Source organism: Gorilla gorilla, chromosome 2 (genome assembly GCF_029281585.2).
Source record: "Gorilla gorilla gorilla isolate KB3781 chromosome 2, NHGRI_mGorGor1-v2.1_pri, whole genome shotgun sequence".
In the NCBI taxonomy this organism is placed as follows: Eukaryota; Metazoa; Chordata; class Mammalia; order Primates; family Hominidae; genus Gorilla; species Gorilla gorilla.
In genome coordinates, this window is record NC_086017.1 from 132625916 (window position 1) to 132639963 (window position 14048).

Below are 14048 nucleotides of genomic sequence, written 5' to 3' on the forward strand. Positions count from 1 at the left end.
GCAGGAAGGTAAGAAACACAGGAAGATTGGGATTGGCTGCCTCTTTCATGAACTGGGGCTTCACTCACTTTATCAGCTGAACGCCATCATGGGGGCTGCTTAATCTTTTCCTCCTCAGAGTCTGGGGTGTCCTTCACTATTCTGATGAATTCCTATTTTCTTCCCAGAGTTTATTATTATTATTGTTTCTTCTGAGATGGAGTCTTGCTCTGTCGCCCAGGCTGGTGTGCAGTGGCCCAATCTCTGCTCATTGCAACCTTCGCCTACCAGGTTCAGGCAATTCTCCTGCCTCAGCCTCCCCAGTAGCTGGGACTACAGGCATGCGCTACCACGCCTGGCTAATTTTTGTATTTTTAATGGAAACAGGGTTTCACCATGTTGGCCAGGCTGGTCTCAAACTCCTGACCTCAAGTCATCTGCCCGCCTTGGCCTCCCAAAGTGCTGGGATTACAGGCGTGAGCCACCGCACCCGGCACTGAGTTTATGCACTATTTTGCTATTTCCAAATGGCTGAGGCATACTGAAAGTTTCTAATCCACCATCTTGAGTAAAAAAAGTAAAACTGACTGGGTGCGGTGGCTCACACCTGTAATCCCAGCGCTTTAGGAGGCCGAGGCGGGTGGATCACCTAAGGTCGGGAGTTCAAGACCAGTCTGACCAACACGGAGAAACCCCATCTCTACTAAAAATACAAAAAATTAGCCAGGCGTGGTGGCACATGCCTGTAATCCCAGCTACTCGAGAGGCTGAGGCAGGAGAATTGCTCAAACCCGGGAGGCGGAGGTTGTGGCGAGCCAAGATCAGGCCATTGCACTCCAGCCTGGGCAACAAGAGTGAAACTCTGTCTCAAAAAAAAAAAGAAAAAAAAAAAGTAAAACTATTTTTGCTTTGATTGCCTGTGCTTTTGAGGTCATACTCAAGAAATTTTTGCCCAGACCAATGTCCTGGAGAACTTCCTGGAATCTTGCCTGAGCCTTAAAGGTAAGAGAGATTCACTGCCCTCGCTCTAGCAGCTTAAGACTTTTAAAAGGGGAAGTGGGGACTTTGCCTATGTCACCCAGTAGCAGCCCATCACTTCGTGTTTGCCTGTACCACAAAGGTCTTCTTCAGGCCTCTTGCCTTGCTCCCAACCTTTTTTTTTTTTTTTTTTTTGACAGGATCTCACTCTGTTGCCCTGGCTGCAGTACAGTGGCACAATCTCAGCTCACTGCAACCTCTGCCTCCTGGACTCGAGCAATCTTCCTGCCTCAGCCTCCTGAGTAGCTGGGACTACAGGCACACGCCACCAAATCCGGCTAATTTTTGTATTTTTAGTAGAGACAGGGTCTCACCATGTTGACCAGGCTGGCCTTGAACTCCTGGGCTCAAGCAGTCCACCTGCCTTGGCCTCCCAAAGTGCTGGGACTATAGGAGTGAGGCACTGTGCCTGGCCTTAACTCTCAATCTGTCTTTTGAGCATTTGGTAGAGGCCCAACTTCTTATGTCTGTGGCTCTTAGATATTCTAAATAGACATGCTAGCCCACACCTGGCCTTTAAGAATTTGCTAAAATTTTGTTTGATTTCTTCTTACCTAGCCACTTCTCTCTTGTGCTCTACTATAGATGAAATACTTCATTTCACAGATACAGACTCCTATCCCAGTTTACATGGTTGGCTTGAGTCCTCAGCTATCTAATGGGCTCAAGAAAAACTATTGTTCTAGATTATCTGGCATTTTCTTTGCTAAATTGGGAGCAACACTCTTACATAATTTTTCTACATTTCTTTTCCAATTATAAGTACAAATATAGGAATTTTGATTAGAATTTTACTAAAGTTAACATTAGAGATTGCGCAACATTATACAATTTGGTCTTTACATCCAGAAATACTGGTATTTTCACTCATTTTACAAAGAGCATCTTCCAGATTCTTTATGATATGGAGTCATGATTTGTTAATTGATTTTAACTTAAATTCCATATTGTTACAAACACACATTGAAGTGGCTTCAATGTTATGGTATTAAAACATATTTAAAGTAAACAGGGAAATTGAAAAGTATTAGGTTGGAACCAAATAATCATAAAGGTACCTAGGATTATAACAAAAATTAAACATTATATTTAGCTCTGAGATTCCTAGGAGAAAAGACAAAAAGGGAAACAGTACATTATATAGTTCTCATAGTTTAATAGAAAGAATGCATTTTTTTGGTATGTAGTTCCTTTTAGAAATAACAAAATAGAAAATGAGTTCAACCATTGCTTTATAGAAAACAGGGAAATGTCCTTCAATTGAGCATTTCTTTTCCTCACATTAATAAAGTCTGCACACACCTCCTATGTTAACAGGAAATAGGAATTTCAGATAACAAATGTGAAAAGTTGAAATAATCCTGACAAATTTTTCAAATCAATTGTTGAAAATATTTATTTAGAAAAAAATATTTAGTTGGAAAACAGCAGAAACCAAAGAAAAACACACTTCATGTAAACAACAGAACACTATGCTAAGTTTAGTTCTACAATAAAAGCCACACAAATCTGTGTGTGGCTAAGGATGAGGATACAGAGAAAAGAAAAAGAAAATTGAGAGAGAGGTAGAATATAACTCTTTGCTTACTGCAGGTCTTGTCTGGAAGAGAACCTCTGGAAAATAATAAGTTAGGATGGCCCTAGTCTACCAGCATGCCAGAGGCAGAACCAATATAATCTCCTAAAATATGAGATTTGTGTCAATTCTTAGGGTTACTCACTAAGGTGGTTTGGTTCCACCAATGAATAAAGTTTCTAATTCTATACTAAGCTCATCCTTTGGAACATCAATCTCATCTCCAGATTCTTCTCCAAGCTTCTTCCACCAGGGTGCTTGTATGTGCTTCAGGGTTGTGAGATGCGCCTGCTTGGCCTTGGCTGCCACAGGCCTGGATCTACTTAGGAAGAGCTCAGGTTCTTTCCCTTCTGCCTCCTTCAGACTTGGCGCCTCTGTAGTGGACAGAAAATAAACAGATGAGCAGAAGAGTCCTATGCCAAGCAGGTAGGAACTTGGAAGCTACAGAGCTGTAACTCTGCAGGCAGAAACAGCATTCCAACTCTGAATGTACTACTTTTGAGAAAGGGTCTTGCTCTATTGCCTAAGCTGGAGTGCAGTAGCAAGATCACGGCTCACTGCAGCCTCAACCTCCTGGGCTCAAGTGATTCTCCCACCTCAGCTTCCTAAGTACCTGGGACTATGCCACCACACCCAGCTAATGTTTTTTTTTTTTATAGAGATCTCACTATGCTGCCCAGGCTGGTCTCAAACTCCTGGACTCAAGCAATCCTTCTGCCTCAGCTTCCCTAAGTGTTGGGATTACAGCCATGTGTCAACATATTCAGCCCATTTCTGTTTTTTTTGAGATAGAGTTTTGCTCTTGTTGCCCAGGCTGGAATGCCATGGCACGATCTCAGCTCACTGCAACCTCCGCCTCCTGGGTTCAAGCAATTCTCCTACCTGAGCCTCCTGAGTAGCTGGGATTACAGGCGTGTGCCACTATGCCCAGCTAATTTTGTATTTTTAGTAGAGACGGGGGTTTCACCATGTTGGTCAAGCTGGTCTCGAACTCCTGACCTCAGATGATCCACCTACCTCGGCCTCCCAAAATGTTGGGATTACAGGCGTGAGCCACCGTGCCCAGCCATTTCTGTGTTTAAAGGAATTTAAAAAGATGTAGATTTTTGTAAGATGGCTTATTTATTTATATTATTATTTTTTGAGACAAAGTCTCACTCTGTCACCTAGGCTGGAGTGCAGTAGCACGATCTCTGCTTACTACAACCTCTGCCTCCCGGGTTCAAGCAATTCTCCTGCCTCAGCCTCCTGAGTAGCTGGGATTACAGGCACCCGCCACCATGCCCAGCTAATTTTTGTATTTTCAGTAGAGATGGGGTTTCACCATGTTGGTCATGCTGGTCTCGAACTCCTGACCTCATGATCCGCCCACTTCGGCCTCCCAAAGTGCTGGGATTAGAGGCATGAGCCACCTCGCCCAGCCAAGATGGTTTATTTAAAGAATAGAAACTTTAATAGAACCTCATCCTATAGATGAGAGGCTCAGTTTCAGCCATTTACCCAATTTAAAAATATAAAATTACCAAGTAGTGGCCATTAAATAGAAAACACTGGTCCTTTCTGTTTACATATACTAAAGAAATCCAAGAGGCTGACTGAAACACAGGGGCTTCATGGATGGGATCTCTCATTAAATGGATCAGTGGTTATGATGAATTCATTTTTGTAAAGTGCTTCATTAAAAATTATAGGCCAGGCACGGTGGCTCACGCCTATAATTCCAGCACTTTGGGAGGCCGAGGTAGGCAGGTCACAAGGTCAAGAGATCGAGACCATCCTGGCCAACATGGTGAAACTCCGTCTCTACTAAAACTACAAAAATTAGCTGGGCGTGGTGGTGTGCACCTGTAGTCCCAGCTACTTGGGGAGGCTGAGGCAGGAGAATCGCTTGAACGTGGGAGGCGGAGATTGCAGTGAGCCAAGATCACACCACTGCACTCCAGCCTGGCAACAGAGCAAGACTCCGTCTCAAAATAATAATAAAAAAAAATTATAAAATGCTCTACAAGTGAATGGCACTGTAACTATTGTCATCATCTACTCACAAAATATGACCAAAAGCTTTTCAGATTACATAGTAAAAGATGGCTAGTAGGGCTCAGCATCTGAAATTAATAACTTTGGGGTGACACATATGAATGATGGCAAGGCTTGGGGAAACAGGTAAGAAGGTGGTTATAAAATCCGCATCATTTGAAAACATTGTGTGCTGGTCTGATCTATGTAGAAATTTCCTGAGGTTAGGGGATGAGCTAAAGATGCTTACTAATGGTTTCCTTCTAAAGGTTTTGGATGTCACAAACCTCGCATAGGTTGTTTCTTTTAGAGAACGAAAGTAAAATGAGCACATACTCATTAGCTGTTCAACGTTGGTGCTGATCTGTGCCATCAGAGCTTCTCTGTGCTGCTGGGCTCGCTCTTCTAGGGCCCTGCCCATAAAGTAGTGTTGCAGTCGTTCTTGAGCTTGGGCATGGAGCTCCCTACTGACCACATCTGACATTGGAGAGCCCTGGAAACACAGGACAGAAAAACCTGTCACAGAGAGGACATAGGTATCAAAGTACCCAACCACTTAGCAGAGGTTTTAGACTGCTTAGCTGTCTCTCATTTTATCAATTGAATCTTATGATTGATGTCTATCTTGTACTCTTATGCAAGTATTAAATAGTCTCTTAAAAGTTTTAGATAAAAATAATGGTGGAGAAGTTTTTTGTCTTTCTTTTTTGTATGTGCCCATACTTTACTTTCTCAGACACTGTGGAATTATGGGAGAAGAGATAAGCTTGAGAGATCACAGTGAAAAATTACAAATGGTTTCGTAAAGACACTGGCCTGGGGCCGGGTGTGGTGGCTCACGCCTGTAATCCCAGCACTCTGGGAGGCCAAGGTGGGTGGATCACCTGAGGTCAGGAGTTCAAGACCAGCCTGGCCAACATGGTGAAAACCCATCTCTACAAAAATTAGCCAGGCATGATGGTGGGTGCCTGTAATCCCAGCTACTCGGGAGGCTGAGGCGGGAGAATTACTTGAACCTGGGAGGCAGAGTTTGCAATGAGCCGAGATTGCACCATTGCTCTCCAGCCTAGGCAACAGAGCAAGACTCTGCCTTAAAAAAAAAAAAAAAAAAGACACTGGCCTATAAGAGGTGTAACAACGCCAATCCCTTTGTTTCTTTGTTTTACTTCTTATCCCATTCTCACTCCCAAACTTATCCAAGCCATATGTTGTAACTGCTTCTGGATTCACAGAACAAGGGACAAAATCATCCAAAGGACCATGTTCTTTTGGCTAGTCAGCTAATTTAAGGGGAACTTAACTGATTAGTTTGGGCAAGGATGAAATAATCTTAACTTTGGAGGTGATAAAGAACCTGACACCACAGCTTTCTCAAGTATTCCTGTTCCTATCCTGGATATGACCCTGTTCCACTAAAACCTTACTTCTCAGCCACAGGATCTGAAACAGCTGCACTAGAGTATGGCTAAAGAAGCACTTTAAAAAAAGAAAAACAGGAGCATGCATCAGAACTACATATAGTGTATTAGAAAAAGAGAGATCAAAGACCTAAACATAAGAGCTAAAACTGTAAAACTCCTAGAAGAAAACACAGGAAAAGCATCATGACATTGGTTTTGGTGATGATTTCTTCATACGACACCAAAACACAGGAAAAAAAAAAAAAAACAACAAAAACTAGACAAAATGAACTTCATCAAAATTAAAAACTTTGGTGCACCAAAGATCACTATCAAGAAAGTTAACTGGCAGTCCACAGAATGGCATAAAATGTTTGCAAATCATACATCTAAGGGATTAATCTCCATAATATATAAAGAACTCCAAAACTCTACAAAAAACAACCTGATTAAAAAATGAACAAAATATAACCCTGTGGAAAAAAAAATAAACAAATGACTTGAACAGACATTTCTGCAAAAAAGATAAAGAAACGGCCAATAAACACATGAAAAGATGCTCAAAATCACTAATTAGGAAAGTGCAAGTTCAAACCATAAGATACGACTTCATATCTATTAGCTGCTATCAAAAACAATGACTACAACAAAAATTACTAATGTTGACAAGGATGTACAGAAACTGGAACCCTGTGTGTGACTGGTAGAAATGTAAAATGGTACAGCCACTATGGAAAACAGTATGGCAGTTCCTCAAAAAAATTTTTAAAAAGAATTAGCATACAATCTAGCATTTCCATTTCGGATACTCACCCAAAAGAATTGAAAGCAAGTACACACACAGATATTTGTACACACATGGTCACAGTAGCATTATTCACAATAGCCAAAGGGTGGATGGAACCCAAGTGTTCCTTGGATAAACAAAATGTAGTATATATAATGGAATATTATTCAGCCTTTAAAAGTGGAAAATTCCGACATATGCTAAAACATGAACCTTGAAGACATTATACTAACTGAAACAATGAAGTATGATTCTACTCATGAGGTACTTAGAGTAGGCAAATTCATAGAGACAGAAAGTAGAATGGTGGTTGCCAGGAGCTGGGTAGTGAGGGAATGGTGAGTTAGTGTTTAATGGATGCAGAGTTTCCATTCTGCAAGATGAAAAAAGTTCTGAAGATGGGATGGTGGTGAAGCTTGCACAAACAATATGAACGTACTTAATGCTACCAAACTACATTTAAACATAGTTAAAATGGTAATTTTTATATTTTATCTATTTTACCACCCTGAAAATAAATAAATTTTGAAAATACAGATACATGAGGCCACACAAAACTTACTGTATCAGAATTTCTTGGGGTGTGTGGGGCTTGGGTATGTAATTTTTATAAAGGTGATTAAATTTGTAAATGATTAAAACTGTTAAAAGCAATATAGTCCTCTCTACAGAGCTTAGGAACTGATTATCTGTTTGTTGGAGAGGAGGCATGCTTCTGTCTGTCTTCATTCTACCTCTGCTCACAGGAAAAATCTTTCAGTTGTGGTTCTGCCCCTCTCTCCAACTCGGTTCTGGTGTTTGGCTAAGGGAGGAGTTGCTAATATGATTGATCAGCACTTAAGAGATTCACTGGCCATTTACACCATGGAATACTATGCAGCCATAAAAAAGGATGAGTTCATGTCCTTTGCAGGGACATGGATGAAGGTGGAAACCATCATTCTCAGCAAACTAATACAAGAACAGAAAACCAAACACTGCATGTTCTCAACCATAAGTGGAAGTTGAACAACGAGAACACGTGGACGCAGGGAGGGGACCATCACACACTGGGGCCTATCGGGGGGTGGGGAGCTAAGGGAGGGATAGCATTAGGAGAAAAACCTAATGTAGATGACAGGTTGATGAGTCCCAAACCACCCATGGCACATGTATACCTATGTAACAAACCTGCATGTTCTGCACATGTATCCCAGAACTTAAAGTATAATAATAATTAAAAAGAAGAGATTCATTGGCCATGTTTTATTGGTGGCCAGGCTGATTATTTTTAAAATCTCAGGACCCCTAAATTTTTTTTTAAGCATTTAGGTTAAAACAACTTTTTAAAAAATATAGCTTTATTGACGTAAAAATAACATATACTAAACAGCAAATATTGAAAGGGTACAATTTGCTAAGCTTTGACATACACATACCTAGTTCATCACTACGTTTCCTTGTGCCCTTTTGTAAACCATTATCCTCATCCTACCCATCCACCAACTACTTATCCCAAGCAACTACTTATCTATTTAATGTTACTATAGATTAGTTTATATTTTTAGAATTTACATAAAGGGAATCATAAAGAATGTATTCTATTCTGTCTGGCTTCTTTCATTTAGCATAATTATTTTGAGATTCATCCCCGTTTTTTTTTTCTTTTTCTTTAAAAATTTTTTTTGAAGACAGGGTCTCACTCTCTCACCCAGGATAGAGTGCAGTGGTGCCATCACTGCTCACTGCAGCCTCGAACTCCTGGGCTCAAGCGATCCACCTGCCTTGGCCTCTCAAAGTGCTGGAATTATGGGCGTGAGCCACCATGCCCGGCCAGAAATTCATCCATGTTGTTGAGAGTATCAATTTATTCCTTTATACATGCTGAATGGTACTCCATGGTTCTAGTTTTTGGCCATGAGCATTCATGTACAAGTGTCTGTATGGACATATATTTCTTTTTCTCTGGGGTAAATATCTAGGAGTAGAATGGCTGAATCATATGATAGATGTATGTTTAATTTTTAAAGAAACTGTTGAACTGTCTTCCAAAGTAGTTGTACTATTTTACATTCCCCTAAGTGATGACTCTGCCACATGCTTGCTAACCTTTGGCATGTTCCATTTTTAAAATTCCAACAGGTATGAAGTATCTTACTGTGGGTTATTTTTTGAAAAATTTTAAATTTTTATTAAAAAAAATAGAGATAGGGTCTCACTATGTTACCCAGGCTGGTCTCAAACTGTTGGGCTGAAGCAATCCTCCCACCTTGGCCTCCCAAAGTGTTAGGATTACAGGTATGAGCCACTGTGCTGGGCCCTTATTGTGGTTTTAATGTGCATTTTCCTTAGTGATTAATGATGCATTTTTCATGTGTTTATTTGTCATCTATCTTTTGGTGAAGTATCTGTTCAAAGCTTTTGTCCATTTAAAAAACAAAACAACTAGTTCATATGTTTTCTTACTGTTTAGTTTTGAGAGTTCTTTCTATATTATGGATATAGGACCTTTATCAAATATATGCTTGGCAATGATATTCTCCCAATCTTTGCCTTGTTTCTTTAATTCTCTTAATGGTGTCTTATGAAGAGAAGTTTTAAATTTCAATAAAGCCAATATATCAAATTTTCCTTTTTGGATCATGCTTCTGGTATTGTATTCAAGAAAGGTCACAATATTTCTCCATTGTTTCCTTTTAGAAGTTTTATAGTTTTAGGTTTTGCATTTAGGCCTATGATCTACTTTGAGTTAAATTTTGCATATGAAGTGAAGTATGGCTTCAAGTTCAATTTTTTTGACATGTGAATAGCCAGTTGCTCCAGTTTTTCTGCATTAACTGTATATCTCTGTCAATAATTAGTTTGCTATACATGTGCTGTTAGGTGATTCTGTCACTGTGCGCATGTCATTGAGTGTACCTACAGAAACTTAAATGGTATAGACTACTACATATGTAGGCTATGTGGTATACCCTATTGCTCTTAGGCTACAAATCTGTACAGCATGTTATTGTATTGAATACAGTAAGCAATTTTAATGCAATGGTAAGTTTTTGTATATGTAAACATATATAAATATAGAAAATGTCCAGTAAAAATATACCATTACAATATTATGTGACCACTGTTGTATATACGGTCCAACACTGACTGAAAATTCATTATGTGACACATGGCTGTAAAGACCATTTCCAGTGCTCTTAATTTCTTTATGTAGAGCCAGATTTCTCTCTGGTATCTTTTCCTGGCATCATTTTAAACAGAAATGTTAAGTCTTTTACACCTTAAAGAACTTAACATTTCTGATTTACATTCCCACCAACAGTGTGTAAGTGTTCCCTTTTCTCCACATCCTTGCTAACATCTGTTGTTTTTGACTTTGTAGTAATAGCCATTTTAACTGGTATAATATGATTATTTATTATGATTTTAATTTACATTTCTCTGATGATTAGTGATATTGAGCATTTTTCATTGTTTGTTGACCACTTGTATATACGTCTGTTCATGTTTCTTGCCCACTTTTTTTTTTTTTTTGAGACAGGGTCTCACTCAGCCACACAGGCTGGAGTGCAGTAGCATGAACATGCCTCACTGCAGCCTCAACCTCCTGAGCTCAAGTGATCGCCCCACCTCAGTCTCCCAAGTAGCTGGGACCACAGACAGGCACCACTATGCCTGGCTAATTTTTAAATTTTTTGTAGAGACCAGGTCTCACCATGTTGCCTAAGCTGGTCTCGAATTCCTGGGCTCAAGCAATCCTCCTGGCCTTGGCATTCCAAAGTGCTGAGATTACAGGCATGAGCCACAGCATCTGGCTTTGCCCACTTTTTAATGGGGTTGTCTTTTTCTTCTTGAGTTGAGTTCCTTGTAGATTCTAGATATTAGCCCTTTGTTAGATGTATAGCTTGCAACTATTTTTTCCCATTCTATAGGCTGTTTACTGTTGACTGTTTATTTTGCTGGGCAGGAGCTTGCAATATAGGCATGTAAATGTGCATTTTTACTCCTTCAATCTATACAAATAAAAAGAATTTAACATTTCTGCAATGTTAAATCCTTTACAACTTTAAGGATTTAACATTTTTGGTAGTGCAAGTGTACTGGTGATCAAGTCTTTCAGCTTTTGTATGTCTGAAAAAGTCTTTTTTTTTAACAATATTTTTTTGCCAGCTACAGAATTCTAGGTTGACAACTTTTTTTCCTTTCAGTACTTTAAAGCAAGATATCTTTGGCCGGGGGCGGTGGCTCATGCCTATAATCCCAGCACTTTGGGAGCCTGAGATGGGTGGATCACCTGGGGTCAGGAGTTCGAGACCAGCCTGGTAAACATGGTGAAACCCCATCTCTACCAAAAATACAAAAATTAGCTGAGCATGATGGCAGGCGCCTGTAATCCTAGCTACCTGGGAGGCTGAGGCAGGAGAATCACTTGAACCCGGGAGGCGGCAGTTGCAGAGATTGCGCCACTGCACTCCAGCCTGGGCGACAACAGCGAAATTCTGTCTCAAAAAAAAAAAAAAAAAAAAAAAGGTATCTTCTTGCTTGCACTGTTCCTACTGAGCAATGTAATCTTTGTCTTTACGTAACATTTAAAAATTTTTTTACACACCAACATGGCACATGTATACATATGTAACAAACATGCACCTTGTGCACATGTACCCTAGAACTTAAAGTATAATAAAAAATATATGTATAAAAAAATTTTTTTGTTTTTAAGATTTTCACTGTATCACTGGTTTGACAATTTTGATTATGATATTCCTTGGCACAGTTTTTTCCATGTACCTTAACTGGTTTGGGTATGGGCTTATCATTTTTAGTTTGGAAAGTTTTCAGCCATTATTTTTCTCTACATCTCCTTCAGGGATTCCAAGTTTTCATTTACTGGGCCACTTACAGTCCCACAGCTCAGTAATGGTCTTTTCAAATATTTTTCTCTTTTTTCCCCTCTCTGTGACTCATTTTGTGCAGTATCTACTACTATGGCTTCACCTATATTAATCTTCCATCCAGCAAAGTCTAATCTGCTATTATTTTAATCAAGTATATTTTTCACACCATACTTTGAAGTTTTTATCTCTAGGAGTTTGATTCAGGTATTTTTTTTACATTTTCCATCTTTCTACTTGACTTTTTGAACATATAGAATACAGTTATAATGACTGTTTTAATGCCCTTCTCTGCCAATTTTAACATCTATGTAATTTCTGGGTTGGTTTGACTGAATATCCTCCTCATTATGGGTCCTGTTTTCCTACTTCCATGCATGCCTTTAATATTTGATTAGCTGCTAGACATTGTGACTTTTACCTTGTTGGGTGCTGGATATTTTGATATTTCTTAAAATTTTGAGTCTTTTTTTGGGATGCTGTTAAATTACATGAAAACATTTTAATCTTTTTTTGACTCTTGATTTTATAATTTGTTTGGCAGGATGGAGCCGTCTAGGCTAATCATAATCTACTATTAAGGGAAGGTCTTCCTGAGTACTCTTCACAATACCCTGTGAATTATGAGTTTCTCCAGCGTATTTGATGGGAACAGATACTATTCCTGGACCTATGTGAGTTCCAGACACACTTCCGTCTTACCTTTTCAGATGACTGGATAATTTGGTTTTGGATAATTTCCTCACATGTACATGCTGATTAGTATTCTGGAGAATACTCAAGGGGTAGATTCTGTAGGTATCTGGGGTTCTCTCTCTTTGCAGCTCTCTTTACTCTGGTACTCTGTTCTATGAAGTCTAGTTCCCTTGGTGTCACCTGACTCTCAGTGCCATCTCCTTAACTCAAGGATTCTAAAGAGCTCTTCTCTGTTCTCTTCCTTGAGCTATGGCCTAGAAGCTCTTTCAAGACAGTAAGCTGGGGTAATTATAGGGCTTGCTTTGTTCCCTCTCAGAGATTATTGTTCTTTGTTGTCTGATGTCCAGGGTCTTGAAAACGATTTCATACATTTTATCTGTTTGTTTCTTTTTCTGGTTGTTTCAGGCAGGAAGTAAATCTAGTCCCTGTTACTCCATCTTGGCCAGAAACAAATGTCAGAACTTTTTCCATTGTCTACCTCTTTATGGTAATCACAGAGGGCCTGACATAGAAGGGTAGTCTTTTCCTCCTCTCTTTCTCCACAGACTCCATTAGGTTTTAGGTCCCTAAATCCAGATTAGCAGAAGCGGAAAGTAAGAGGGCTTATTTACACTTCCTGGACTAAGCTTTGCTATCCAAGTCAGGTTTTACCATTGCTGTGTTCCAGTGGTTACCAGATACATGCTCAGCTACTAATATATTTGTACTTCATTTCCATTTGTACAGTAGTTTTTGTTTGTTTGTTACAAAAAGTCCTTTCATTTTGGGCGCTCTGGAGGAATGAAAGGGTGAATGATAGGACTCCCTAAATATCACATCAAGCCTCTAACATCAGTTATCCAGAACCTTCAAATTTTAGAAGTCTGTGTGTGTATCTGTGTGTGTGTATGTGTGTGTATGTGTGTGTGTGTGTGAGAGAGAGAGAATGAACTCAGGCACAAACAACACCACCACAATCACAACAAAACTCGTGAAAAGTACCAAGATACACCATGAGTGCTTGGTTCAAATGAGGGAATAATTCTGATAGATTGAAATGTATAAACTGCTTTCTCCATAAAATTACATAAGTGTGAAAGCACGGGAGAAGCAGTAAGAGAAAAGAAAGTAGAGGTAATCAGCAAAGGTGCACCTGATTAAAATTAATGACAGGAGTGGGGAGTTACTCCCAAGGCAGAAAGGGAAATGACCTTTGAAGACACATAGGAGTAGATGGTCAAGAATTCAGGTGGGAGAAGTGAATAGCAGGTGACCTGCCATACTGTGGTCATAGAAAGTCAAAGATATGGACATTTCTATTGGGATAAAGGTGCTAGCAGTATTATTGTGGTAAGATCATAAGAGGCAAATAGTCAAATGCTATATCTTATTGGCTTCTGGAGGTACATTAGTAGTCCAACAAATGTAAGAATGAATAATCATTGATTGACAGTTACATATACTCTTTCTGGAAGGTTCAAAATAGTCCGAGTTTTACTGTACTATTGCAAAAGAAGCAATGAACAAGTCTTATTGACATAGTATGGGAAAAAACTGATTTAAAGCAGAGTCTCCTTCACTACTGACTATACCTCTATGGCTACGTAACTAGAAAAAGATATACCATTACTTCTATGGTAAAGCCAATGCATTACCTTATACCAGCAATAAATGTACACACACACACACACACACACACACAC

At 39.5% G+C, this 14048-nt stretch overlaps 1 protein-coding gene across 1 annotated transcript in view; it reads right to left on the minus strand.

Moving 5' to 3' along the window:
• Nucleotides 1-2151: 2151 nt before the first annotated feature.
• IQCB1 (IQ motif containing B1) overlaps nucleotides 2152-14048 on the minus strand; it is a 65023-nt gene continuing 53126 nt past the window's right edge. The window contains exons 14-15 of the mRNA XM_031009797.3: nucleotides 4946-5102; nucleotides 2152-2967 (exon numbers count right to left, since the gene is read on the minus strand). Of these exons, the coding sequence (XP_030865657.2) occupies nucleotides 2738-2967; nucleotides 4946-5102 (387 nt within the window). The 3' untranslated portion in view covers nucleotides 2152-2737. The remainder of the gene's footprint in view (nucleotides 2968-4945; nucleotides 5103-14048) is intronic.